Genomic DNA, 27,518 nt, shown 5'->3' on the forward strand with positions numbered 1-27,518 from the left:
GAAACATGGATAGTAGTATAAAAATAAATATTAGTAATTTAATTTAAATTAAACTATAAAGTTGAAAATGTATTTAATTTAAAATTTACAAAATAAATGTTAGGTCCAAAACAATGATTATGTTTTAATAAAATAAACTAGATTTTGACCCGTGCAACCGCACGGGTGTTTGTTTTCACTTTTCTATACATAAATTATTGTTTTACAACATAAGTGGTATATATTTTTAATGTTAATCATATACTTAAATATTTATATAACTATTTCAAATACAATAATTTTATAATTTACATGTTATAATTAATTAATTGTTTAAACCTTATGTATTTGCCACTTCTTATTATATACTTATCTTATTGTATTTGCATTTAGTTATTAAGCAAATTAATATATTCATGAAAAATATATTTAAAAAATATTTCGTATTTAATTTATGCTAAATTCTGACCCATATTTCAAAACTGGATTTCTTTTTACCAATATTTTTATGCTTATTCATTTTAGATAATTTATTATTGTATAGTTTGTTAATTTTAAGCCGTTCTATCATCATATTATATTTTAAATAAATAGTTTATATTTATGAAAATAAAATTTATAAATTTATCAATTGAATATAATTTTATCATATTTATTTTAGTATAATAATTATTTTAGTCATATGACTATACAAGTAGACAAAATAGGATATAATTTATTTATTTTCATTCCTAAACGATAACTTAAAATACATTAAGTTATTGTTTAAATATTACACAGATTTATTAGAATTTTCAAAATATAATAAATAAACTAGATCTTGACCCGTGCTCCCGCACGGGTGTTGGATTTAACTTGCGTTCAATGTAAATTTATAAACCATTATTTTATAAAATATTCATTTATATTTTTATGTTTTGTAAAATATATTTAGAGTAGAATATATTATATTATATTATCGATGTTTGATAATAATTTTTTATCTGTTAATATTATATTTGTAATTTTATAACTTGATGCAATTTAATGTAATTGTAATATTCAAATATTAACCTATTGATTTGTTTTGTTTATTTATTTAAAATGATTTAATTTTTTACAGTAGGTTTTTATGAATTATTATTAATTTTATGATATTTGGTTTTCTTGAAAATTGTATTGTACCAAATTAATATATACTATATATTACAGTTTGTGTTTTAATTTTTGGCAAAAAAAAATAACAATTCATTGTAATTAATTTAATTTTTTTTATTTTAAGTGAAACGGCAGATTTGTAAATAAGAAAGAAATACAATGGCTAAATGTGTAAATACAAAATATATTTAATTTGCTATCCGTATTTCCAAACAATTCTCATTTAATCTGCTATCCAAGTTTTCAAACGATAGAATCTGTAAATGAGAAAGAAATACAGTGACTAAATATGTAAATAAAAAAATATATTTAATATGCTATCCTTGTTTCCAAACAACTTTCATTTAATCTACTATCTAAGTTTCCAAACAGTACTAAAAGGTACTTCAGTTTTAATAATATAGATATATATTATATTTAAAATGAAAATATATTATGATTAAAGTAGTTACAAAGATTTTATATTATTAACTTTAAAGAAATACATGTTAATTTTTATACATGTATTATATAGTTTGATAATGTTAACCCATCTTACCAACATATTAGATTTTATTTTTGAACATAAATATTATAATTACGAAAATATAATATATAAATATATAAATTAAATATAATTTTATTATATTTAGCTCAATATAATAATTTTAGTTTAATATGATTGATTATGATTATATAATAACTAAAATATTATAGATTTTTTTATTTTTCATTTTATATAACTGAATATATTAATGTATAATAATATTTTAAACTAATTTTGAAATTAGTGAAAATATTTAAATATAATTTCGAAAATGAAGATCTTGTAAAAATCTTTTTAAACAGATTTGTTAGAATTTTAAAATAAAAATATTTATATTTAGAATGAAAAGATATCAAAAGATACTATGATTAAAATATTTTAAAAATTATATTTATTATTAGTTTGAATTAAAATATAATATGAATTTCTATGAATAGGTCCATTAGGTCCATTTTTAAAAAAATCACACATGAATCAAGGTTGTGACTTCTGTTTTAATATATAAGATAGGAGAAAAACTTACTGAAGTCAGCCCAACATAAGTTTGGTTGGGTTGGGTTTAATTAGAACATATAGGTCATAATGAATGGTAAGTTGGTAACAATTTATGTTTAGTTTGGAAGAAACAGTTTATCCTAATTAATACTTGAACAGTTCCACAGCTTTTGCTTCAAACCCTACCAAAGAATCATGCATGAGTCATGAACTCATGATGTTAATATAAACAATGAAATAATGTTGCTTTGTTAGTATCCTAATTATCTAATAAATAGATTTCATAAATTCAGAACTTGAAGTCATTAAGACAAAATGTCGTTCTTGTGGTCGTCTTCTCTTGTGCATTGACAAAAAAACGAAAGTTAGATTTTCATCTATTTATTAATAATATAAAATAGTTTCTCTCTTAAGATTGTTAATCATTATAATTTTTTTTTATTTTATAATAGGATTCTTCAAAAGCAAAAGAGTAAGAAGTATATGCCAAAAGTGGCTGAAGAAACTAAATTTTAAAAAATCCTAAACCAGAAGTTCATAAGAAGCATGTTCCTGAAATTGAAAAACAAAACAAATAAAATGAAACATGTGGGGAAGAAAAAAAATTATTAGCAAGGATCAAACATCTATATCTATATCGACTGAAGAATCAGGAAATCTCTAATTCAAATTATTATTATTTTTTTGTAGAAGATGCTTGAATTTTGAGGATGAGAATTTGAGACTAGAAAAAAAAACGGTAAGAGAGATAATGGTGAATTAGCTGATAAAAAAAACATTCTCAGAATTTGAAAATTTCCTTTGAAAATGTGTAGCATGTCTAAGATAAAGCATATTAAAATAACCAGTAAGAGAGGAAATGGACAATAATAGCATATAAGAAAAGACGAGGAAAAAGAACCATGAGAGATTCAATATGATGAGTTGTTTGAGTACCGGAAAGTGTATTAGTTATACAATGACTGATAATCTTGCTAAACATATCTTAAGATTTTTAAAAGCGAAAAAAGAAAAAAGTACATGCCAAAAGTGATTGAAAAAGCTAAACCATAAGATCCAAAACCCGAGACTCATAAAAGCGTGATTTTGAAAGTTAAAAAGCATAACTAATAAGATGAAATATGCATGAAAGAAAAAAAAATTGTTAACAAATATCAAGAATCTACACCAATAAAAAGATTTGTAGAAGGTATTTGGATTTTGAGGATGAGGAAAAGAGTTTAATATCAAAAATATATAAAACAGTCAAATTTGAGAGATAATGATGAATTGGATGATAAAATAAGACGTTCTCAAGAATTGGAAACTTATCTTGAAGTACCTAGCACATAAAGAAAAAGTCAACTAAAAAGGTAAATAGTGAAAAAGGAATTGAAAAATAATGGCGCAATAACTAATCAGAGAAACAAAAAAAAGATTATTGGATATTTAGTATGATATATTGTGAGAGCACCAACAAGTACATTGGTTGTACAATGAATTAACAATTTTGATGAATCTATCATCAAAATTTCTTACATTCCAAAACTGGTTGAAAAATGAAACTGTAAGAGAGATTCAAACAATAAATTTAAAGGAAGTATTGTTATCATAATTATTTGATAAGTGTATGAATCAAATTCAGAAATTGAAATCTCTAAAACACAATGTTTTATTGTGGTTTCTTTTGTGCATTAACAAAAAATAAAGGTAGGATTTTCATCTATTTATCTTATTATATAAAAATTGGCTCTCAAAGTTGCTAATTAACATAATCCTTGAACATGATCATGACACGTGTCAATAAAATTTGTAACATGTATCAAAATATGATGCAAATATATTTTGTTTAAAATCTAAAAAAATTAAAAAATGAAAATTATTATTACAAAAACTATTCTTTTACGTTTTTAAAGGTTTTAGAAAAGAAAATTACTATTACATAAACTTTAACATTATCTTAAATAAAAGTTTCAATTCCCATTGGCCAGGATTTAAAAAGAAAAAGAAAACAAATGTTTTTTAGTTAGGATTTAAAAAAGAAAAATCTTTTTTAATTAGGATGCTAGAAAAAAAAATGTTATCGCATGTGTTTATTTCTTAAGATTATGTTAGTTAGGATAAAAATAAATCTTATTTCATAATTCTTTATATATTAATTAAAGAGCATTACAATTTACAACCTTTTAGTGTAGCCACGTCTTATCAAATTATCAGAATATTTAGAAAATAAGTTGGTTTATCTAAATATATTACACTTTTTATTAAATTAACTATCAAATTGATTAAAAGTGCATAAATGAATATTATTCATTATTTTCATAAATAAAAGTTACGGAATTACTTTATATGATTAACATATATACAATAATTAATGATTTTGAATAATAAAAATTTGATAATAGTTTTTGTATCATCCATCATTTTTGTTTAATTTATATTATTAAAAATAAACATCACATTAACCATATAACAAACAATATTTTTTTTTCTTATATGTTATATTTAAAATTTTTTTAAACAAGTGTAAATCACTAAAACTGTTAAAAGTCTTACAGTAAAAATTTTGTGAACAATAATTTTACTTTTATTTTTAATACACATATATAAACGATAATAAAATCATATGTATATGAAGTATCATTTAATAGATATTCAGATTAAATATATATAAATATATATATATATATATATATATATATATTTTAATATTATATAAAATTAAACGATATACCATATAATATACACACGTATGTTAATTTTGAAATTTGCATTGAAAATGTATTGAGATCTGAACATTTTAATTTTAAAATTTGTATTGAATTTTAAAAGCAATTTTAAATTATTAAAACTATTAGAATCTCACATATAAAATTTTGTGATTAATTGTTTAAACAAATGTTCATAAAATTATATGATTAGAAACTAGAAAACTTCAATTAAATATGAATATTCAAATATACTATATATTTATGTCAATATCATTTAAATTTAATTATATACTAAAACAAATAAAATGATTGCTTTGATTTATGTTTCTATTCCAGATTTTATATACATAATATTTACTCGATTCTCAATAATTAAATATATATTTATTATTTCATAATACGTAGATAAATACAAAATAAATAATAATATGTAAAAATAATTTATATAGATAATGTTCATTCTCAATTATTAAATATATTTATTATTGTGCGGGTTTTAATCTAGTATTTGTTTTTTTTTTTTGACAACTTTTAATCTAGTATTATATTATTTTAAAAAATGGGTGAATATTTGGTGGATGGGTGGGTCCAAATCTCTAACCATTACAAAACACGGGCGATCCGATTCAATCACTTGTCCCCTCGTTAACATCGAAACATTTCTCCTCAGAGACAAGAAGGTATGCAGCTTCTCCATCTTCTTCTTCCTTGTTTCACATTGTTGTTGAGATTTAACGGTTTGTTTCTTCTGTAAACCAGGATCTGCGTCTCTTTATCCAGCAAATGGACGCCTCAATGATTACTAATTGCAAATCCACTGCCTCCCTTCCCGTAAGTGAACACACTCTCTCTCTCTCTCTCTCTCTCTCTCTCATGAAAATCATTAGTCATCAGTGACATTTGTAATGTTTGTTTGTTTGTTGCGAAGTCTTTGTTCCTGGGGAGGTCGGGAGGTAGCATTAGAAGTTCCCAGTGTAATGTCATGATGGGGAAAGCCATTACCTTCCCGAGCCAAAAGACTCAGACTTTGAAGGTTAGCCGGAAGAACGTGAATAGGAGGTGTGGTGGTGGTGCGCTTGGTGCTACTTGCAGTACTGGGGATAAGATTCTTGTGGCTAACAGAGGTGAAATTGCTGTCCGTGTGATCCGAACTGCTCATGAAATGGGGATTCCTTGTGTTGCTGTTTACTCAACCATTGACAAGGATGCATTGCATGTCAAATTGGCTGATGAGGCTGTTTGTATTGGTGAAGCTCCTAGCAACCAGTCGTAAGTGTTTTTCTCTTCTTCTGTTAACATGCAGCAAATTTTGACCATTTCATTGGTTCTATGTATAAATGTGTTCTCTTGTTAATAGTATTATTTTGAGTAATATGAATTGATTTTCTATTAAACATGTGTATTAGATTTTTGGTCCATATGCTTGATTACTGGGGAGTGGGGAGATTGAGTTTAGCTTCTTTTTTTTTAAACTGTGAGATGTGTGCAGGTATTTGGTGATACCGAATGTTCTGTCAGCTGCAATTAGCCGAGGATGCACAATGCTTCATCCTGGATATGGATTCCTTTCAGAGAACGCTCTTTTTGTTGAGATGTGCAGAGAGCACAGGATCAACTTTATTGGACCAAATGTAAGTTCTTTAAACCATTTGCAGAATATAAGAAATTCATTATTTGAAAGCACTTAACCGTATTAATTAAAATTTAGAATAATAGAAAAGAAAATGCTCGCTAACTGGATCTTCTGCATCTCTTCCTTAATTTCTGCAGCCTGATAGCATCCGTGTCATGGGTGACAAATCAACTGCCAGGGAGACGATGAAGAATGCTGGTGTCCCAACTGTACCAGGGAGTGATGGACTATTAAAGGTATAATTATGCTGGATCATCATTTGTGTATTTCAAGTTGAGTCACATCCATTGGAACTTTCATGAGTTGAAATTTATTATTACAGAGCACAGAAGAAGGAGTCAAACTCGCCAATGAGATTGGGTTTCCTGTGATGATCAAGGTAAACCATTTCGTTTTAATGTTGCAGATTACCTTAATTCTCACTTGGGATTTGCTTAGATAGGCATCAGCTGAAGCTTTCTTTTTCCTTTCTATTCTAAAGTTTCACTGAGTATTGAATCCTCACAACTAGTCTATTTCTGGTTTCAAGGCAACAGCTGGTGGTGGTGGACGTGGAATGCGTCTCGCTAATGAACCGTCAGAGTTTGTGAAACTGCTGCAGGTATGAAAAACTGATCCTACTGTATTTTGATATTTGAGAGGAATGTATCATAGAATAGCCAACCTAGACTGTCATGATCTGCATCATATTTCTAATTTGCTTAAGGACAACTTTATACGTATGAAGATATTGTAGTAAAGTAAAAGTATAATAATCTTAATCACAACCCTGAACTACTATACCATAAAGATCTGTAATTTTTTTAACAGCCTTTAGTTTCGCTTAATTTGGTGTTCTACAGGCAGCAAAGAGTGAGGCCGCGGCTGCTTTTGGAAATGATGGAGTTTATCTGGAGAAGTATGTGCAAAATCCCCGGCATATTGAGTTCCAGGTATACAGTTTTCTACAGAACTTGTTCAAATTATCTGAGGATTTACAAGAAGATGATAAGTTTTCAGTCTGGAGTTGGTTGACCCTGATTCTCAGAGTTCATTTTCATTGTTTCTCGTCTCATTAAATACCACTGACATTCTTCGCTTCTTCATATAAAAAGAAGAACGAATTGATCTAAAGAACTTAAAGTCTTCAACCGTATTTTGTCCAGACTTTGACTAAGAACAAATATTCTTAAATCTTTAGTGTGCTTTCGCATGTTCTCATCTACAGCTGTTGGATTTAGATTCTTGCAGATAAATTTGGAAATGTTGTGCACTTTGGCGAGCGTGACTGCAGCATCCAGGTATCATATCAAATATCAATTTTTATTTGTTGCTTGGTGGTCTAAGAACAAAAGAAAAACTGACCACTTAATATTTAGACCTTTTCTCATTACTGATAATAGCACCAACTTTGCTTCAGGATCTACTAGACTAGTGTTCTCTGTGCTAGCTGTTAAGATGCAAATAAATGAACTTGTGTTCCAATATTTTTGGAATTTCGTCTAACTAAATATTCTCTTGACTACAGAGACGTAACCAAAAGTTGCTTGAAGAAGCACCTTCCCCTGCACTGACCCCTGAGTTGCGAAAAGCCATGGGTGATGCAGCAGTTGCAGCAGCAGCGTCCATTGGGTACGTTGGTGTTGGTACCGTGGAGTTCCTTTTGGATGAGAGAGGTTCCTTCTATTTCATGGAAATGAATACTAGAATCCAGGTTGGATAAGTTGTTATGACTGCAAAGTATATATTTATAATTCAATAGAATCTTTCCTTTAATCCAAGTATCTGAAGCAGAATGAATAGCTAACGTTTTTGGGGGATTTAAAATAGGTGGAGCATCCTGTGACAGAGATGATTTACTCCGTTGATTTGATTGAAGAACAGATTCGTGTTGCTATGGGAGAGAAACTGCGTTATACACAGGTATGTATGACTAGTGCTTATCAGTATCCTTTGTGATATTCCACATAGGTGAAGGGTGTGCTAGAAAACCTCTTCAATTTCTGGATTAATTTTCTCTACAGGATGAGATTGTGCTTAGAGGACACTCTATTGAATGTCGTATCAATGCAGAGGACCCATTTAAAGGATTCAGACCTGGACCCGGTATGTTTCACCGCTTATATGCAACATTTTACCAATTTTTAGCAAATGACCGTTGATTACAACATTGTTGCTGACACACAATAACAGGAAGAATAACATCATATCTGCCATCTGGAGGTCCCTTTGTCAGAATGGATAGTCATGTGTATCCCGACTATGTTGTTCCTCCAAGCTATGACTCTCTTCTTGGAAAGGTATAGTACACTGTGTGTGATTATTACATTGAAGTGTTTTGTATTCCAGAACTTGTAATTTATGTTCTTACGTTCAGTTATTATGGCTTTTTTCATTGGTTTCTTTTTGACATTCATGGTGTATTTTATATTTATTTTGTAGCTTATTGTATGGGCTCCAACGAGGGAAAGGGCAATTGAGCGGATGAAACGTGCACTTAATGACACTATTATTACAGGTATTCAGTGATAACTTTCTTCTGATTCTGCTATGTTTATGTTTTAACATTGTTAATCTTTCGCCGACACTTTCTTTTGTTGCACTTCAGATGAAATGTTTTCAATTCTGTTTCTTGTTTTTTCTTTCATCAGGGGTTCCCACCACCATTGAGTACCACAAACTTATCCTTGAAGTTGAGGTGTGTGAAATAAACTAGCTAGCTGTACTCTTAGTGAATCTTTTTATCAGGAAAGTTTGGAGTTTATAAAATTTACATGCTGGTAACAGGATTTCAAGAACGGAAAAGTTGACACTGCATTCATCCCCAAGCATGAAGAGGAATTAGCAGAGGTACGTACAATTTTCTTAGACCCTTTACTCGTCAAATCATGATTTGTCTATTCTAAATTATGGTCAATGCTATGTGTGCAGCCTCATGAAATTGTGCTAGTGAAAGATTTGACAAATGCAGCTGCTTAGAGAACTCATCAGCTCTTGCATGAAACCAGTAATTTTCAGAACAAGGGGGAATCAATTATGCCAATGCCCGCAAAGTCTTCATCCACTTGGCATGATCTCAGCGATAATTGTGTTGTTTTTTCTTTAGAGTTTATGGTATTCACAATACGTTCCAAGGGAATTGTCGATTTAGTGTGAGGATCTGTGAGAACTTCATTTTCAGACCATTCAAGTATTTCAAGATGAAATGTTTTATGACTAGGCTTTAAATGTGAGACTTGATATTCAGTGTGTTTGCCTATTTATCCTTAGATTTTGTTTCTTGCCATGTCTCTACCTTCTTCAGATCCTTTTAGTATTCGTCTTTCCCTGGAGTACCTCTAGGGAAGTGCCATTCCATGAAGTTATGGAGAATGGTGTGGATAAAAGACAGGTGTGTCAATGAGTTGGTGATTCGAACCAGGAACCCTATTTTTAGGGCTTTTGACAAACTCTCTACGCTATGCTTGTCCGTTTTCATGCTTCTCACTAGAACACAGACTCAGTTTATGCATATACGTTATATATGTATGCGTTGGTCGCTAAAGCAGTCCAAAGAAAGGGATGGAAATCATCATAATCAGAGTGTCGTTATAAACAGAGAAGGAAGGTTGAAATGGCTTCTCTCTCAAGCTATTTAGGATATACTTGAACAGTTGCAGTTAAATTACGTCATTGCATTGATTACAAACGCGTCTGCCTTGCAGTATCAAAAATTTCTCTGAACAGAAGTGATGTCTCTGAGAGAAAGTGAAGAGATAGGCTGCTCTCTGATGCGGGATAAGAGGATGGAGGTTTGCTCTGTTGCAATCTCTAGCCTCTCCTTTGATTTTGACGATTCAGAGACAAGTGTCGAGACCAGATTCTGGAGAAACTGTACTCTTTCTCCATGATCATCCGCGTTACTTCTGAACGTCTTGCTAAAAGACGTGCTGATCCTGCGCCACCTCAGAGGAAGATACCTGTCCGGGAGCTGGAAACAGTTTCCCGTTGAGAGAACTCGGAGCGCGTGCCTGCAGAGAAACCCGGAGAACTCAAACAATTGGCAGCTGCAGCTTATGATGCCTTCTTGTGGAACCCAATACACTTTTCTTCCTCCATCGAGTTTTGTGTGGTGCCTCACGAGATACCCGTCGTCCATCTGGAACGAAGCGTAGTGAGCTGCAAGCACAAGCTGCTCTTGGAGCTTGGAGAATGCGAAAGGAGTGAGGACAGAGGCTGCGTGAGATTCCATGGGAGCACCGGTTTTTAGGCTGATGTTTTGAAGATTCTGCTGCATTGTTTGCTGTTCTGTGGCTTGGTCTTTGAAATCCACAGCAACAGCCACCTGCATACATTCATCGCTAACTCAAATAAGTAAAATGATATCAATCAGACCAGCATTGAATACAACACTGTCAGAAGAAGAAGAAAACATACTTGTTCGACAAAGTGAGCTAGCCTCGTTTGTGCGCTCAGAAACCTTTGGATAAAGGCGTTTATGGCTTTGGATCGGCCACTCAAAGTCATTCCAGCTAAAAAATGGCTTCTCAGGTACGGTAAAGACCACAAGGAACGTGAGGCGTACAAGTTATTAATGTGCCTGTTTGTGTGCAGTCCAAAAGAGTTCACCATGTCTCTCCAACCCAACTCGAACTCCTCTATGGATTCCAGATGGTAGAGGCGATAGAACTCGGCTTTCCAGTCGTTGTAACGCTCTCCAAGAGCAGCATTGAACCAGGACGGAAACTTTCCAACAACCATCCATATGCAGAGCGCGTGCTTAGTCGCTGGCATTTCCCCATCTATGGCTTCTTTGAGACACATATTATGGTCTGTTAGTATTGTTTGAGGCGCCTTCCCACTCATGAACCCTGTGAAAGCCTTATGTATGAAACAAATGTCAGATAGGAGACAAATGTTCTACTTAAGAGATAACTACCAAGAGGTCAAAAGAGAAGTACCTGTAGTGCCCATGACCAAGATCTCACATTCTCATCCCTCAGAAGCACACAGCCGAAGAAGCAAGGCACACCGTAGTTATTAACACCAACCCATATCCCAAGTGGCATCTCAACTGCACTTAACCGATGCGTCGTATCGAAAACCACAGCATCTCCAAAGATCTCGTACGCCTGAATGGAAGAAGCATATGACCACGCAATATTCTCCAACTTATCGTTTGCATCCAACGTAAACTCGAACTTAAAGTTAGGGTCTTGCTCCTTTATGCTCTGACACATCCTCAGGAAATCGATGTTTTCATCCTCAGGGTCAAGCTTCTTGAACGACTGAAGCAAGTTCCTGACGTCCTTCTCAGTGAACGGCAAAAAGCCAGGCTCGACGCACTTCTCAAGCTCCATGAGCCTCATCATCTGCTGAACCGTTATCCCCGTCTTGGAAAACATCAGAATCCGGCTTTTATCTGCGTCTGATATGGACCTGTACGCAGGAAGGAAACGAACTTGACTCGGCTCTAACAGGTCGTGATTGTGGTGATTAGCAAAGCCTGTGACACGCCACTCCACCGAACCTAACTCCGTGATTTTACTAATCCTTAAGTACGCTTGACATCCACATCGAGAAGATCTTCTGTTCCTCTGTGGCTTTCCTTCGCTTAACGTCTTGACAGGTGTGTTACCAGCGCGGTGGCAAACAAAGTAGCGCCTGGTGAGTCCTTTCCCGACTCCGTCTTTCCCTTCTGTCCTGTGACGACGTATTGAGAACCCGCAGCGCTTTGCAAAGGTGCTGTAGAAATCGTAAGCTGCGTCGTGTGTGAGGAATCTTTGTCCTATGTATGGGATGACATCGTTAACTGCTTCTAAAGAGAGGCCCGTCCCGTCTGGTGATTCCTCAGTGCTACTAGCGTCGTCCAAAGAGAGAGATCGATGGTCTGAGGGATCATCGTAGATTAGCAGCATCTGTCCAGCATCATCCGACATCTTGCTCCTTACCTGACAAGCACATAACAGCAACAAGGATCTAAGTAGCATTGGGATAACTATACACATAAAATGTTAAGAGATGGCTAACTATTCATATAAAGCTATCGCCTTGTGGCTTAGAATCTACTGCTAACATGACCTTGGGACACATTGATAACAAGTTTCAATTTTAACTCATGCACACGAAGCTAAAACGATTCAGAATCCAAATATCTCACAGAAAGATTAGAACTTTAAAGTAATTAGAGATTTCGAAATCAAGGTCACATTTTGTATGCGGATCTACGGCCATGAGAACAAGAGAGATGGGTTTCACGATTGAAACTAGCATGAATCGAAAGCTAGTTTCTTTCATCTTTAGAAACAGACAGAGAAGCTGCAAGAGAGAGAGAGAGAGAGTACTGATTATAAGACGAGAGTGACGAACACAGTGTTGCGAAGGAGAAGCCCTAATTTGCGCAGGGAGGTGACAACAATCCCTTTGTTTCTCATACGCATCTTGTTATCTTACGCCTTCTCTAACTCCTCTCGAGAATACTATTACACCTATCACCAAACATTCCCACTTACTAATACGTCACCGTTTTACTAAATTATATTTATCGTCTTTTTATTTATTTTTTAATTCAAAGGGTTTAAGCCACACCGTTTGATCTTAAAACCCAAACCTTCTTCTTCCTCCCGCCATGTCTCTCCGTCACCTCCTACGCCACCGTCTCTACGCGGCCACCACCACCACCGCCCCTATTCCGATCACACTCATCCAGCAGCGCTTCTACAACATCTCATTTTCCCCACAAACTGAAGATCCGAAGACGATCGCTGACACTCAAGAATCATTTCAACTCAACGATCCTTCTCAATTCCAGATCCGAAACCGAACATTCTCATCAGCCGAGGAAGCAGACGCGGCGCGTCGCAAACAGAGACGCCAGAGCCGGATCCAGCCTCCTCTCAACGCTCTCCAGCGCGATCCCCCTCCGAAACGCGACCCCAACGCGCCGCGCCTCCCGGACTCGACCTCCTCCCTCGTCGGCCAACGGCTCAACCTCCACAACAGAGTCCAGTCCCTGATCAGAGCGTCCGATCTCGACGCCGCGTCGCGCCTCGCTCGGAACTCCGTGTTCTCCAGCACCCGGCCCACCGTCTTCACCTGCAACGCCATCATCGCCGCGATGTACAGAGCCAAGCGCTACGGCGACTCGATCTCTCTGTTTGAGTATTTCTTCAAGCGGAATCACATCGTCCCCAATGTTGTCTCGTACAATCAGATCATCAACGCGCACTGCGACGAAGGACACGTGGAGGAAGCTCTCGAAGTGTACCGTTATATATTGGCTAACGCTCCTTTCGCTCCTTCGTCGGTTACGTATAGACATTTGACGAGAGGTTTGGTTCAAGCTGGGAGGAGCGGAGACGCCGCGAGTTTGTTACGGGAGATGCTGAGTAAAGGCCTAGCCGCGGATTCGATTGCGTACAGTAATTTGATTAGAGGGTTCTTGGACCTTGGGGAGTTAGATAAGGCGAATGAGTTCTTTGATGAGTTGAAAAGTAAGTGTACTGTTTACGATGGGATTGTGAATGCTACTTTTATGGAGTATTGGTTTGAGAAACGTGAGGATGAGGAAGCTATGGTGTGTTACAGGTCTTTGTTGGAGAAGAAGTTTAGAATGTATCCACATACTGGGAATGTGCTTTTGGAAGTTTTTCTCAAGTATGGTAAAAAGAGTGAAGCTTGGGATCTGTTTAATGAGATGTTGGATAATCACACTCCTCCTAATATTCTCTCTGTGAATTCGGAGACGGTTAGTATAATGGTCAATGAGTGTTTCAAGATGGGGAAGTTTGAGGAAGCGGCTGATACGTTTAAGAAAGTTGGGAGCAAGCCGACCTCTAGGCCGTTTGTGATGGATTATGTAGGTTATTGTAACATAGTAACGAGGTTCTGTGAACATGGGATGTTACCAGAGGCTGAAAGGTTGTTTGCGGAAGGTGTGAGCAAATCCTTGCCTCCTGATGCTCCGAGCCACAGAGCGATGATTGATGCTTATCTCAAGGCGGAGAGGATCGATGATGCTCTCAAGATGTTGAACAGGATGGTTGATGTGAATTTGAGGGTGGTTGCTGATTTCGGTACGAGGGTCTTTGGCGAGCTGATTGAGAATGGTAAGGTCATTGAATCTGCAGAGGTGTTGACTAAGATGGGAGAGAGGGAACCGAAACCAGATTCTTCGATTTACGATGTGGTGGTTAGAGGTCTTTGCGATGGCGGTGCACTTGACCAAGCTAAGGATATAATTGGTCAGATGGTTGGATATAGTGTTGGTGTTGCTCCTGTACTGCGTGAGTTTATCGTAGAGACTTTTGAGAAAGCAAAACGTCGTGAGGAGATTGAGAAAACCTTGAATACGGTTACCCGTCCGATTAGAAACTCTGTGCGTTCTGGTAACACTGCACCTGGTGTACCCTCAGTGTTAGGGGCTACATCTGCAGCTCCTCAGCAACCTAGAGAGAAGGCCCCATGGACGAGCCAGGGACCAGGGTCAGGTGGGGACAATGGTCAAACAGGAGGAACTTACAACGCTAGTAACGGCCAGAATCCGTCTTGGTCCAACACTTCGTCTAACCAGCAGCAGCATCCTTGGTCTAGTCAGATGGCAGGGAAACAGCCACCATCATGGTCGAGTCAGGCACCAGGATATCAACAGCAGCAACCGGGTTGGTCAAGTCCTTCAGGTCATCAGCAATCATGGACTAATCATACACCTGGCCAGCAGCAACAGTGGGTTAATCAGACTGATCATCAGCAGTCATGGTCTAACCAGACAACTGGCCAGCAGAAACCGTGGGGTAATCAAAACACTGGCCATCATCAGCAACAGTGGGCTAATCAGACGCCTGGCCAGCAGCAGCAACCGTGGGATTATCGGACGCCTGGTCAGCAGCAACAGTGGAATAATCAGACAGCTGGCCAGCAGTCAGCTTGGACAGGGCAGCAGCAGCAGCAGCAGCAGCCATGGTCTAATCAGACAGCTAGCCATCAGCAGTCACAGTGGTCAAATCCCACGTCAGGACAAGTGGCAGCTAATCAAGCACTGTGGTCAAACTCTGGGAATGGTCATCTTTCTCAACAACAAGAGCCAGTGTCATCTTCCTCCCATGAGTGGCAAGACGGTGAAGAAAAAAAGGTAGTTGAATTGAGAAACTAGTTCGACAACTTGGCTTATTCATTCTGCCCATCTTCCTTTGCCTTTTGGTTTGTGGGTCGCATGCAAACTCTGATATTTATTTATTAAAGATCAACATCATAATCTAACACCTTTTGTTGTTGATTGACTTGTATTTATGCTTCTCTTGAAGCCTCCTAATAAAGATTAAAGAGTAATGCAGTTCAATATCAGTAAAAACTCTCGCACTGTAATTTCATTTTTCCAAAAAGTTGATGAAAAAGAATAGATGTTGGTAATCTATAACTAGATTAGCTATTAGCTCTGCAGGTCGGCAGAAGCAAAACTCCTACATACAAAAAAGGCTCGACCTTTACATTTTTTTATATCTAAGATCAAGTAAAAGAAGTGACCATAACCAAAAGAAGTCCTAAGTATGTATCTCGTAGAAGAATCTCTCATCTCATCTCTATAAAAGTAGAAACATGAAGAGAAAAAAAATCAGCTGCTCTCCTCAAAACCCCATCACTGTAGAGCTCAAGTTCATAAGAGGAGCCAAGGCACTAGGAGCAAACTTCCTAGCAAAAAGAAAGCACAAAGAAGTTGGTTCTTCATTGTAAAGACAATCCGTCTCGTTCTTCCTTATGGACTGTAGAAACCCTTCCGTGATATTATCCGCCCCATACGTAGCTGGATGAGGACCACCTATAGACCAATCCACCCACGTCACGCTTCTGTTCGCGTTCACCGAACCGTGGAACATGTTCAAGAACGTTGGGATGTAATGCTCGTCAGGGTAACAAGCCGGTCTGCAGAACTGTTTGAACAACGAGTAGTATTTCGAGTCGGAGATGATGTAGATGGCGAGTTTACGGTTTACTTCGAACCACTGAGAGCCTTTACGCCAGTGGTGTAGCTTGATGTCTGGGAGCATCTTGCGGCTGTAACGCCCGCGGCCGTAACGTGTGGGCTCGTCGTAAGAGTCCACGAAACTGTAAGCAGAGTTTATTAGGTAAGAGTAGACGGTGGAGAAGTTGTAGACGGGGACGCAGCTTTCTGAGAGAAGAATGAAACGCTCGTTTGAGAAGTCGAGTAACGCGTTGGCTAGAAGCCGCTTCTCTGCATCTGTTAGTAGTGGAGATCCCCATTCCACTTTCTGAGATATTAAAGTATAGAAGAAACATCAGAACCAAACAGATTATTTCTATTTTTTTTTGTAATCATAAAGATCAAACATAGAGTGACACAGACTATCCATGATCCTCAAAGTTATAAACCAAACAATATTTAGAAACCAAATCAGTGTCGTGGGGAAAAAAAAAAGAAGCCTTGAGCAATTCATATAATGAAAGAGATTACTACAACAAAACAATTTTAAATCAACATGAGAAGTTCATATAATGTTTTTGTGAACTAGTATGTTTCAGTTTCGTACCCCTACGGATCAATTTGTTCCCCATCAAATGAACTATAACAAGCTATTTTCCATATCATGGCGAAATTACTCGTGAACATTATTAAAATTTAGAACTATGTATCTACAAGAGTAACCAATCTTCATCCATACACAACCTTGAAATAGATGTAGCTAACAAGTAAAAAAAAAAACAATTGAAAAAATAAAATCTACATTTACTTCCTGTACAAAACTAGATCTCCATGATCCAGAACGACTATACTTCAACACCCTGGACGTTGTTAATTATCCCACGTGCATGAGCTAACTATAAGATCCATGAGAATTGGTAAAATAGTACTGTCTCCAGCTCAAAATCTCAGGACCATTTCACCTAGATTTTTCATCTCCTAAAGCTCAAGCTAGCACAACAACAGAATCCCAAAGTGTCCTAACTCCAAATGAAAGACACCATTACAAATCTCATCTACTTATCCAAAATACTCTGTTCTTGTATTCTAAGTTAAGTCACTGACGAAAAAAAGCTTGTGTATTTTTTCTGTTCCGATTCAAATAAGAACAAAAGCAAGACACTTTATTACATCAACACGTACCTGACTCGGGATCTGCCTGTCGTAAAACGCCGAACCACTCGACACATTCATGTCGTAACCGGGAGGGGTATGAACATAAACCGACAAATACTTCTCATTCCCTCTAAAAAACTTCTCCCAGAGCGGAAGCATAGGCAAAGGCCCTCTCGTCAGAAACATAAACGCCACCTTCGGAGCCCTCTCGTACGGATACTCCTCCTTCACCGGAACCATCGACGCTCTCCAGAACAGCTCGTCGTCACTCATCCCGTGGCTCAGATTCCCCGGCCGCACAAACCCCTCCACGCTCCAGCAATCCCGATCCCTCCGTTTCTCCGCCGCGTCGTCGTCGTGATTCTCGTCCTCGCCGCCTGCGCAGTCCCGGTGGACGACCGTGCAGTTCGAGTAATCGGGAACCGTTTGCAGGGCCGCGGATGAGGAGGAGGAGAACGCCGTCGTGGGCAAGGAGTTGAAGTAGCGATCGATGTGGGAGCTAGCGGCGAGGCCGATGATGATCCCGGCCATGAATATGAGCAGAAACGACAGCGTTTGAGCCAGTTTTAGTAACCCTATGTGCTTCTCGCCTTCCTCCTTCTCACCCGCTCTTCCTCTCGCCATGATCAAAATTCGAGAAAACTCTCAAAAAAACAGAGTGATGATGATCTCTCCAAAAAAAAAATAAAGTTTCAGCCTTTCATGGAAACATTGTATGCTTCGGAGAGACCATAATCATAATCAGATCTTTCGTGAGAGTGGGAAAGGATGAGTGGAACAGATCAGAAAAAAAAAATTGAATTCTCCGCTAAGAAGAAGAAGAAACATAAACAAATCTGGTCTTTTTATCTAGTTGGAAGTGCGGTGGATTTTGATCTTTTTTATTATTATTATATAAAAAAAAACAAAATTAAAAGTTGAGTTTATACGTAATTTAATTGAGTTTATGGTCCACGTTGAAAACATAAAGAGTTCAAAGTTCAAACTCCGCAGATCTTGCCAGGTGGGAAGAACTTATAGGTTCTTTAAGTTATTGGGCTGTAGGCCCACGTTCGACTGTGACGTGGTGTAGTGCTCGTCATCTCTTTGGTCCGACTTTCTATTTAAAAAAAGATTTCAGTATTTCAAGCTTATAAATTATTCAAGTGTAACCTTAATAATGTAATAATTAAACATTTAAAAACAAATCTACAAAGCTTTGGTCATTATTTACCCAGCCAATCAAGGAGGTACAGAGTATGTGTTTTCATATAATAAATTAATACAACTATTCCTCCATTTTGTATTATACAATAGAAAATTTTAACTCTTTTAGTAGTTTTGTTTATACATAAGCTTTGACTATGTTGTTATCTTTTGATTTTACTTTAAGGAACTAAGAATGCTTTGATGAAAAATTGTTATTGTTCCATCTTATAAAACAATAACAAAACATATTTTTTTCTAGTCAAGATATATAATGGAATACTTAGGTAAAATTCCTTTTTAAAGTGAAAGCATGTTAGTTAGGGGTTATATAAAGATTTTATCACCATTAAAATATTATTTTAGTGTCATCCACGAAGATAACACATATTGGTTGGTAATTTCAAAAAAAAAAATCCATATGAATGGTATTGTGAAATTTATCATGATTACTATGTGTTACTTTCAATCTTCCTCTTGGCTTACAAAAGAATGAGGAAAAACTATTTTTATTAGTTTTTTTGTGCACCAGCTATTTTAATTAGTTATTTGTCAATTTGAATGACAGACAACATGAATACATTTGCAAACCTTATAACTCATCCAGTCATTTTGATGGTGCGAGATAATCAAATAACCTGAATAAGTATAACACCATCTCCTATATTTTTTTTTTGTCAACACACCATTTCTTATATATTTTGCTATTTTCATTTCTAAAATAAAAGAATTTTATAGTAAAAGTGAAATATCTTCAATATATTCCTTTATAATAGTAATCTCTAAATATAGAGTAAAAAATAAGATTTATATTATAAAATAAGAAAAAGAGGTGGTTGGAGTAATTTCACCTCTAAATACTATTATAGAAAAAAATAACAATAGGTAAAAATGCCTTTATACAAAAATTTAAGTGGATCTAACAAATGGTAATACTTTTACAAAGTGATGTCATGAAGCTTAACATTATTTGGTGTTGGTTGTTTCTGATTTTTGAAATAGTTTTTTTTTTCTTTTTCAAAAACTATTTTTTATCCTGTTAAGATTTAAATTTTATTTTATTTTTCCGTAAAAACCATTTTATTTGCCGACCAAAATTTTTTTAATAAATAAATTCTCTAAACATTATAATTTGGTGGAAATTTTTAAAAAGGGGGAAATAAAAAAAGAGGAAGCCACTTGAATCGTATGAGATTAATTGCAACTGTTTTGAAATCCGAACCTTCGTCCCGTGCCTTTTTGAATCAATCTTACGTCGTCTCTATAGGAGGACCTCGTCTCCGCTCTTAAGCAAATCCCCAAAACGGAGACGAACGAATAATCTTAGCTTCATACCACCACGTCCGGGAAAAAGAATCCTCCTGTAACCGCCGGTTACGGTTCTCGCCAGATCCAATCTAGTGACTCCTCTCTTCCCCCCAGATCCCCTACTTTCGATCTCGATTCGCGATGGAGGCGATCGATGAGTTGTCCCAGCTCTCAGATTCGATGAAACAGGCCGCGTCTCTGCTCGCCGACGAAGATCCCGATGAGACCTCTTCTTCTAGACGCCCCGCCACTTTCCTAAACGTCGTAGCCTTGGGAAATGTGGTGAGTTCCTTCCTTCCTTCCTCCTCGATCTGCTTGTGTGTTTAGGCCCGTGCTCGAGTGTTGTTTAATATTAGATTCGTTATCGGTGGATCTCGATTAGATATTTTCCTGTTTAACGATTTTGATAGCTCATTTGTTTTGATATTTGCCTTAAGATCTGCTTGTCAGATACTCTAGTTTCTGATCTAATCTGTTTTTGATCAACATTTAACTCTCTAGTAGAAGGATTTGAGAATGAATTGCTTCATTGAGGTAGGTAGTTCGGAAATTAAAGTCTTAAGTGTTGAGATCTAAGTGATATCCTTTTGCTTATTGAACCAGGGAGCTGGGAAGTCTGCAGTTCTGAACAGTCTTATTGGACATCCAGTCCTGGTAAGTAGTACATCGAGTCTTATGTGAGTTTTTAATGTTTATTATTGGATCATACCTTTCATTCAAATCACGCTGGCCTTGCTGTGGACAGCCTACGGGTGAGAATGGTGCTACACGAGCTCCTATAATAATTGACTTGAGCAGGGAGGCTTCTTTGAGCAGCAAGGCTATTATCTTGCAAATCGACAGTAAATCTCAACAAGTTTCAGCAAGTAAGTCTCCCTCTATCAATAGAATGGATTTAACCAATCTTCTCATAATGTTACCATTGTGTTCGACATTGGGTTTGTTATAGGTGCTCTGAGACACTCTCTCCAAGATAGACTTAGCAAAGGAGCCTCAGGGAAGAATCGTGATCAAATATATTTAAACCTTCGTACCAGCACAGGTAAGTCCTTTTTTAATTGCACAATTGTTAGTGGCATGCCTATCTACTCTTAAAGTAGCACATCCTCAGCTAATGTTAATTGGGTGATAGAGTATATCTCTGATATCAGTGAACTGGTCAGGTGTAATAAGTTGCCACCCCCCATCCCATATACTCCTACAATTTAGTGCACTGTTTAAGAGATTAAAGCTGTAAGTTGGTGGGTAACATATAATTATATTTAATGGAGCTTTAAAATAAATAATACTCTTTTGAACGTGAGTAGTGACATATGGCATGCATTGTTTTAGTGTTCAAATTTTATTAGATCATCATCATAACATATTACTTTTGCACTGTATCTTTCAGCTCCGCCACTGAAATTAGTTGACCTGCCTGGGCTGGACCAGAGAATTGTGGATGATTCAATGGTGAGCTTTGGACCTTGTCATGCCCTTCATCCACCTGACAACCATGAAACATAAGATTTCAACAATATTAATCGGATTGCCTGCAGAAATGCTAACATCGATTCATTATCATGTTTGTTATTATTCCTTATTGAAATTTTTTGTTTGTTTTGGGGGATCTCTTTACAAGATTGCTGAATACGCGCAACACAATGATGCCATACTGCTGGTTATAGTCCCTGCTAGCCAGGCATCTGAAATTTCATCTTCCCGAGCACTGAAGATTGCGAAGGAGCATGATCCAGAGAGTGAGTACATTAGATTTTTCAATCTGGCTTTCTTTTATTGTTTATATTTTATACTTACCAATGGCTGTTACTTTACTAGGCACTAGGACAGTTGGCATTATTGGGAAAATTGACCAGGCTGCAGAGAACCCGAAAGCCCTCGCAGCTGTTCAGGCTCTTCTCTCAAATCAAGGACCGCCAAAAACAACTGACATCCCATGGGTAGCTCTTATTGGCCAATCCGTTGCAATTGCATCAGCACAGTCTGGAAGTGGTGAGAACTCCTTAGAAACCGCATGGCGTGCTGAGAGTGAAAGTCTGAAGTCCATTTTGACTGGGGCCCCACAAAGCAAGCTTGGCAGAGTTGCCTTGGTGGACACCCTTGCTAGCCAGATCCGTAGCAGAATGAAGCTCAGGCTTCCAAGTATCCTGTCTGGGTATTGCTTCTCTCTATATATTATCTTTTGTCATTAATGTCATAAAGGAGAGTTGGACCAATTGTTTCACCTATTAATCCGTGATGATTGTTACTGAGATACTTGCATTTATGTGCCAGACAGGGAAAATGATTATTTTCCCAAGCTGTTTTCTTGTCTCGTTTATTTAGGCGTCTTTTCTTGTTTTCATTATTCAAATTCTTTGTACAGGCTCCAGGGTAAGTCTCAAATGGTGCAGAACGAGCTAGCGAGGCTTGGGGAACAACTCGTTAACAGTGCTGAAGGTACAAGGGCTATAGCTTTGGAGCTTTGCCGTGAGTTTGAGGAAAAATTTCTTCTCCACTTGGCTGGTGGTGAAGTAAGTACTTTCCTACATAAATAAACTAAACTTTCGTTGGAAATCCAAACATATCAAAAAGAGGAACTGTCTTAATATTAGCAATCAGAGTATCTTGCTGACATACGATTGGTTAGATCACATTATATCGTGGGAAATCTCATAAAATCTGATAGCTGAGGTTTATGGTAGTGTATAAGCCCACTGAGGGGTTGAGTTACATTTTTTGTACTTGTGTTCTTTTAGTTCATGCTGAAGTCCTTTTGCAACTGGGTGTACGTTTTACTATAACAGTCTTTTTTATTCAGGGAAGTGGTTGGAAAGTTGTTGCAAGTTTTGAAGGAAATTTTCCCAACCGAATCAAGCTGCTTCCATTGGATAGGCATTTTGACTTGAACAATGTTAAAAGGGTGGGTGTCTGCTTTTTTCCTAAAATTTTCTGCACGAGATATGTTTTGACACTAAACTTCAGAGTTTTTTTTTGAATTTATCAGGTTGTTTTGGAGGCAGATGGTTATCAACCTTATCTTATATCTCCAGAGAAAGGGTTGAGGTCGCTGATAAAGATTGTCCTTGAGTTGGCTAAAGACCCTGCACGTCTTTGTGTTGATGAGGTGTGCATGCAGTAGTATTCAATTTCAGTAATTTACAGCATTCGTCTAACTTTGACACTTTAATTATTCTGAACGTTGCTGAGAGTTTTGTTAAGTTTTCTCTTGTTCTAGTGCTCTTATCTACTTTATTTAAGTCTTAGTATACATTTCCTACTCCAAATATCATGCATCCAGATCTCTGGATTGTCTTATTTCTCTGTTGAGCTAATACGGTCAACTTTTGATTAGGTTCATCGAGTTCTTGTTGACATAGTTTCAGCCTCTGCAAATGCTACACCAGGACTCGGGAGATATCCTCCTTTCAAGCGAGAGGTAATAATGTTGGGTGGTGTTTTGTTCAGTAGCATTTTATCATTTCGATAATAGCTGTTCCTTTCTAACAAATGATCAACCAGGTTGTAGCTATAGCAAGTGCAGCACTTGATGGTTTCAAGAATGAAGCCAAGAAAATGGTGGTTGCACTAGTCGATATGGAACGGGCTTTTGTACCACCTCAACATTTTATCCGTCTTGTGCAAAGGAGGTATACTGTCTTTGCTTTTGTTTTCAATTTTATTTTGTACTCTTAATGGTTGTACTCGGACTTAATGATCCCTCATTGTAATTTTTTCTTTTCTTTTAAACACCATGGCTAGTAGATCTTTGTTGAATTCTATAATTTCTTTATGTTTTTGTTTTTGCGTGTTTGTTTGTGATTAGTGCATTTAGGGGTTTGATGCTTTCATTACTAGAAAACTGTGTACGAGTGTTCGCTTAGGACAACTTTGACATTGATCTATTCCATTAACTTCTTATACTTCTTGTCAACCATCTTTATAGTTACCATGCTTTCTGATGGGGGATTCTATATACTTGTTACCCTGGCTGGTAGGGGTGTTTATGGTCACTTCAGTATGCTTCTTTTAGAATCTCTATGGCTGGACTTTGGTATCCAAGCAGTTGTATTTCTGTAGCTGCACATTTGTTGGGGAACTCCAAAATTGTTGTTTTCATGGTTCATGACTGAAAATCATTTCTATCTTTTTGACGATGTATTGATTTTATCAGAATGGAAAGACAACGTCGCGAGGATGAGCTGAAAGGACGATCTTCTAAGAAGGGACAAGATGCTGAGCAGTCCCTTTTAAGCAGGGTGCGTCTTCATTTCAAATTAATTTGAATCCTCGTCGTGGAAAATGCTTTTTATGGTTTTACCTTAACGTTCATGAAAGTACTTAATTAAATAATTCTCATACCTGCATGTATTTAGGCTGCTAGTCCTCAGCCGGATGGTAGCATGAAATCAATGAAAGACAAACCTAGTCCGCAAGATAAAGAGACGCCGGAGGTCTCTGGTCTGAAAACTGCTGGACCTGAGGGAGAGATAACAGCTGGTTGGTATCCTATTATACGTCTACCCAGTTGCTGTCGAAAAACTTTAATTCTCCCCCTATCCTTTTACATGATTTGCATGATTTCCGTCTTTTTCGTCTTAACCCTTGATAAACCAACTTCCAAGGTCGATAACAAATAATCACTCTTTCATATAGGGTACTTAATGAAGAAAAGTGCAAAAACAAATGGATGGAGTAGGCGATGGTTTGTTCTAAATGAGAAAACTGGAAAGGTTAGTATTTAGTGTATCTCCTTCCGGTGTTTATCCAAATATCTGCAGGGAGGAAGCACTGTAATCACTTGCTTATCCATTTACCTTTTCCTAGCTGGGCTATACCAAAAAGCAAGAAGAAAGAAACTTCCGGGGCACAATAACTTTGGAGGTATCATTCTCTTTCCATTCTTTCTTTACTCCTGTCAAAAAATAGATACGGCTAATAAAATTGTTTCATATCCACCTTGTTATCCCACACACTGGTTTTTCCATAGCGATTTACAATTACTTTGTGTATTGTGAAGCTCATGCTTTGAATTTCGTATACTACTGATATTATCAATGAGAAATGTGGATGCTCTATAAATAACACTTTTCCTGTTTTTCTGATATTACTTTTTCATAAACTTTGTTAAATACTCAGGAATGCACTATTGAAGAAATTCCTGAGGAAGAAGTAGAAAAATCAAAGAGTTCGAAGGACAAGAAGGCAAACGGACCTGATCCAAAAGGACCAGGTCTTATATTTAAAATAACCTGCAAGGTTCCCTATAAGACTGTACTAAAAGGTACGTGAACCAATCATCTTCAGAATTCAAACTTCTTAATCTTCTATGCCTTCTTTTATGAACTTTTCCTTAAACGATTATGTTGCAGCTCACAATTCCCTTGTGCTTAAGGCTGAGAGTGCAGTCGATAAGAACGAGTGGATTAATAAGTTGCAGAAAGTTATTCAGGCTCGAGGAGGCCAAGTGGGCAATATTTCCATGAGACAGAGTTTTTCAGAAGGTTCACTTGTGAGTCATCATAGCCAACCTCTACGCTTAATCTTTTATCTTTCGTATTTCCCTTCCTTAAGATCTATGCTAGATATCTTCACTAGTCTTATGCACTACCATTTATCACTGACTAACTTCCAACTCTATATTACAAAGGTTTCAATGTGCTTGAAACACTGAACGGAAGAACTTTAGAAACTTTACGTTGAAGAGTTAAAACATGTATTGTTGGAAGAGTGAAAAAAAGTTAACGATGTCTTAGTGAACGTGGAAATTGCTGTCGAGTTGGCATATTAGGCATTTATGCTTGGTATCCGTGATAGAGGTTACTTATGCTGTGATCTTGTCTGCATTTCAGGATAAGATGGTTAGGAAACCCGTCGATCCAGAAGAGGAACTCCGGTGGATGTCCCAAGAAGTACGTGGTTACGTTGAAGCTGTCCTTAACAGTCTTGCAGCCAATGTTCCAAAGGTGGACGATGCTTAATCTATAGCTCCAAGTTTCCTTGTTCATCTCTTTTTCTGTTCCCGTTGTTCCTCGGTCGTGATACTAAGCAACATGAATTAAACAGGCTGTTGTTCTTTGTCAAGTGGAGAAATCAAAAGAAGACATGCTGAATCAACTATACAGCTCTATCAGGTTCAATATCGTTCCTCCACCTTGTGACGAATTTCATTTCAGTTGCGGTGTGCTTATTATCTGCGCTCTCTTGTATTTGATCTATAGTGCAATAGGCAATGAGAGGATTGAGTCATTGATTCAAGAGGATCAGAACGTCAAAGGAAAAAGAGAGCGTTACCTGAAACAATCCTCTCTTCTTTCTAAGCTCACAAGGCAGCTTAGCGTTCATGACAACCGAGCTGCTGCTGCTTCAAGTTGGTCTGACAACGGTTCCACTGGTAAATTATTTTTCTTGATTTCGGCAGTGCAATGCTGGCTATTGTGGGCTACGTTACATACATCGGTTGTTCTTAAACTTCATTGTGGTATCTCTTGACCCGCAGAAAGTAGCCCAAAAACCAGTGGAGGTTCTTCAGGGGATGACTGGATGAATGCCTTCAACGCCGCTGGTAATGGAGGGTCAGATTCACTGTCAAGATACGGATCAGGTGGTCACAGTCACAGCCGCCGTTACAGCGATCCTGCTCAGAACGGAGATTTACCATCACCAGGCTCTGGTAGCAGCCGCCGCACCACCCCGAACCGGCTTCCACCAGCACCACCACAGGGTGGATCATCTTACAGGTATTAGAACCTGAAAGAAAGAAAAAAAAAACGGAGACTGATTCTTTCTCGCGAGTTTGGGTCCCGTATTCTGGGACTAAGTCACTCTTATTTTACTAGTTTAAGAAGGGGACCGGTGTTTTGTCTTCTTTGTAGATAGATATTATCACACATTCTGTGCTTGTTTCATGAGTCCATGTCTGTCTGAATCTTTTTTGTTCTTTATTCAACTTTTTGTTTTTGGCAACTATTTTTGGGCAAGTGTGGACCTTTCTATTTTTGAGGGGCATGTTCATGCAATATTTTGGAAGTTATGTTTACTTTTTGAGTTTTTTTCTAAAATTATTATGTGAACGCCTTGTAATATCCGGTCGGCGTCCAAGTTTAAAAGCCCGCAAACTCTAAACCTTATAGAAGCCCGTAATTAACATGCCAAACAAAACCTTCCAACACATTCAGAAGGTTCTGACTTTTTGTGATTAATATATAGGAATCCATTTTAGAACATACCTCAACTTCATCTCACGCGGCCGGCGTTCGTCTTCTCCACAAACTCGAAATCTCTTTGTATGTCTGTCTTCTCACGACTCTTTATTTTACGAACTCGCAATCTCTTTTAACTGTATACCCTATAAACTCTGTTGTACCTTGTCCGTACACTCTTCATATGCTCTTATAATTACTCTCTAAACCTATCTTATTGCATGCACAATGTTTTATCAGAGATTTTTGTTTGATCGTACAGTTCATTGATTGATGCTCTTGTGATGTGGATTCAGTCATTGAAATTTCAGAACTATGTTACTACTCTCCTAAC

The 27,518-nt window shown here is 36.8% G+C and overlaps 5 protein-coding genes across 6 annotated transcripts; 3 read left to right on the plus strand and 2 right to left on the minus strand.

Moving 5' to 3' along the window:
* The first annotated feature begins 5,405 nt into the window (after window positions 1-5,405).
* On the plus strand, window positions 5,406-9,698 carry LOC106346212 (biotin carboxylase, chloroplastic). Its single transcript, XM_013785478.3, has 17 exons — window positions 5,406-5,507; window positions 5,587-5,658; window positions 5,756-6,096; window positions 6,317-6,458; window positions 6,598-6,696; window positions 6,783-6,839; window positions 6,990-7,061; window positions 7,303-7,392; window positions 7,681-7,740; window positions 7,968-8,153; window positions 8,270-8,362; window positions 8,464-8,545; window positions 8,633-8,739; window positions 8,882-8,957; window positions 9,091-9,137; window positions 9,227-9,289; window positions 9,371-9,698. The coding sequence occupies exons 1-17, from the start codon at window positions 5,406-5,408 to the stop codon at window positions 9,416-9,418; spliced, it is 1,737 nt and encodes a 578-aa protein (XP_013640932.2). The 3' UTR covers window positions 9,419-9,698.
* Window positions 9,699-9,993: 295 nt separating this feature from the next.
* On the minus strand, window positions 9,994-12,877 carry LOC106346211 (protein FAR1-RELATED SEQUENCE 11). 2 transcript variants are annotated; one of them, XM_013785475.3, is made up of 4 exons: window positions 12,763-12,877; window positions 11,380-12,369; window positions 10,856-11,299; window positions 9,994-10,763 (listed from the first exon to the last, which is right to left on the minus strand). In XM_013785475.3, exons 2-4 carry the CDS (start codon window positions 12,355-12,357, stop codon window positions 10,146-10,148), a joined length of 2,040 nt encoding a protein of 679 aa, XP_013640929.1. In that variant the 5' UTR covers window positions 12,358-12,369; window positions 12,763-12,877; the 3' UTR covers window positions 9,994-10,145. The 2 variants fall into 2 exon arrangements, with proteins under 2 accessions (XP_013640929.1, XP_013640930.1); XM_013785476.3 differs by having other exon boundaries at window positions 12,628-12,784.
* A 106-nt stretch (window positions 12,878-12,983) lies between these two features.
* LOC106346210 (pentatricopeptide repeat-containing protein At1g10270-like) lies at window positions 12,984-15,759 on the plus strand. Its single transcript, XM_022720616.2, has one exon. It carries the CDS (start codon window positions 13,047-13,049, stop codon window positions 15,567-15,569), a length of 2,523 nt encoding a protein of 840 aa, XP_022576337.2. The 5' UTR covers window positions 12,984-13,046; the 3' UTR covers window positions 15,570-15,759.
* Window positions 15,756-18,742, minus strand: LOC125610166 (glycosyltransferase BC10-like). Its single transcript, XM_048782112.1, has 2 exons — window positions 17,538-18,742; window positions 15,756-16,683 (listed from the first exon to the last, which is right to left on the minus strand). Exons 1-2 carry the CDS (start codon window positions 18,132-18,134, stop codon window positions 16,042-16,044), a joined length of 1,239 nt encoding a protein of 412 aa, XP_048638069.1. The 5' UTR covers window positions 18,135-18,742; the 3' UTR covers window positions 15,756-16,041.
* Window positions 18,743-19,867: 1,125 nt separating this feature from the next.
* On the plus strand, window positions 19,868-27,021 carry LOC106346208 (dynamin-2A-like). Its single transcript, XM_013785472.3, has 22 exons — window positions 19,868-20,285; window positions 20,607-20,657; window positions 20,749-20,869; window positions 20,953-21,045; window positions 21,394-21,455; window positions 21,625-21,742; window positions 21,822-22,158; window positions 22,369-22,516; window positions 22,804-22,905; window positions 22,990-23,109; window positions 23,338-23,421; window positions 23,505-23,632; window positions 24,157-24,241; window positions 24,359-24,482; window positions 24,639-24,715; window positions 24,810-24,866; window positions 25,122-25,266; window positions 25,355-25,494; window positions 25,835-25,948; window positions 26,049-26,116; window positions 26,204-26,376; window positions 26,482-27,021. Exons 1-22 carry the CDS (start codon window positions 20,145-20,147, stop codon window positions 26,727-26,729), a joined length of 2,736 nt encoding a protein of 911 aa, XP_013640926.1. The 5' UTR covers window positions 19,868-20,144; the 3' UTR covers window positions 26,730-27,021.
* The last annotated feature ends 497 nt before the right edge of the window (window positions 27,022-27,518 follow it).

This window comes from Brassica napus, chromosome A6, assembly GCF_020379485.1.
Source record: "Brassica napus cultivar Da-Ae chromosome A6, Da-Ae, whole genome shotgun sequence".
In the NCBI taxonomy this organism is placed as follows: Eukaryota; Viridiplantae; Streptophyta; class Magnoliopsida; order Brassicales; family Brassicaceae; genus Brassica; species Brassica napus.

Bases quoted from the DNA above. Each gene is read 5' to 3' on its own strand.
- LOC125610166 (XM_048782112.1), bottom strand. From the start codon at position 18,134: ATGGCGAGAGGAAGAGCGGGTGAGAAGGAGGAAGGCGAGAAGCACATA. The intron at 16,684-17,537 runs GTACGTGTTGAT...TTAATATCTCAG, and splicing joins ACAGGCAGATCCCGAGTCAG to AAAGTGGAATGGGGATCTCC.
- LOC106346212 (XM_013785478.3), top strand. From the start codon at position 5,406: ATGGGTGGGTCCAAATCTCTAACCATTACAAAACACGGGCGATCCGAT. The intron at 6,697-6,782 runs GTATAATTATGC...TTATTATTACAG, and splicing joins GGAGTGATGGACTATTAAAG to AGCACAGAAGAAGGAGTCAA. The intron at 7,741-7,967 runs GTATCATATCAA...TCTTGACTACAG, and splicing joins AGCGTGACTGCAGCATCCAG to AGACGTAACCAAAAGTTGCT.
- LOC106346211 (XM_013785475.3), bottom strand. From the start codon at position 12,357: ATGTCGGATGATGCTGGACAGATGCTGCTAATCTACGATGATCCCTCA. The intron at 11,300-11,379 runs GTACTTCTCTTT...TTCATACATAAG, and splicing joins CTTGGTCATGGGCACTACAG to GCTTTCACAGGGTTCATGAG. The intron at 10,764-10,855 runs GTATGTTTTCTT...GAATGTATGCAG, and splicing joins TAGCTCACTTTGTCGAACAA to GTGGCTGTTGCTGTGGATTT.
- LOC106346210 (XM_022720616.2), top strand. From the start codon at position 13,047: ATGTCTCTCCGTCACCTCCTACGCCACCGTCTCTACGCGGCCACCACC.
- LOC106346208 (XM_013785472.3), top strand. From the start codon at position 20,145: ATGGAGGCGATCGATGAGTTGTCCCAGCTCTCAGATTCGATGAAACAG. The intron at 24,867-25,121 runs GTATCATTCTCT...TTAAATACTCAG, and splicing joins GGGGCACAATAACTTTGGAG to GAATGCACTATTGAAGAAAT. The intron at 25,495-25,834 runs GTGAGTCATCAT...TCTGCATTTCAG, and splicing joins GTTTTTCAGAAGGTTCACTT to GATAAGATGGTTAGGAAACC.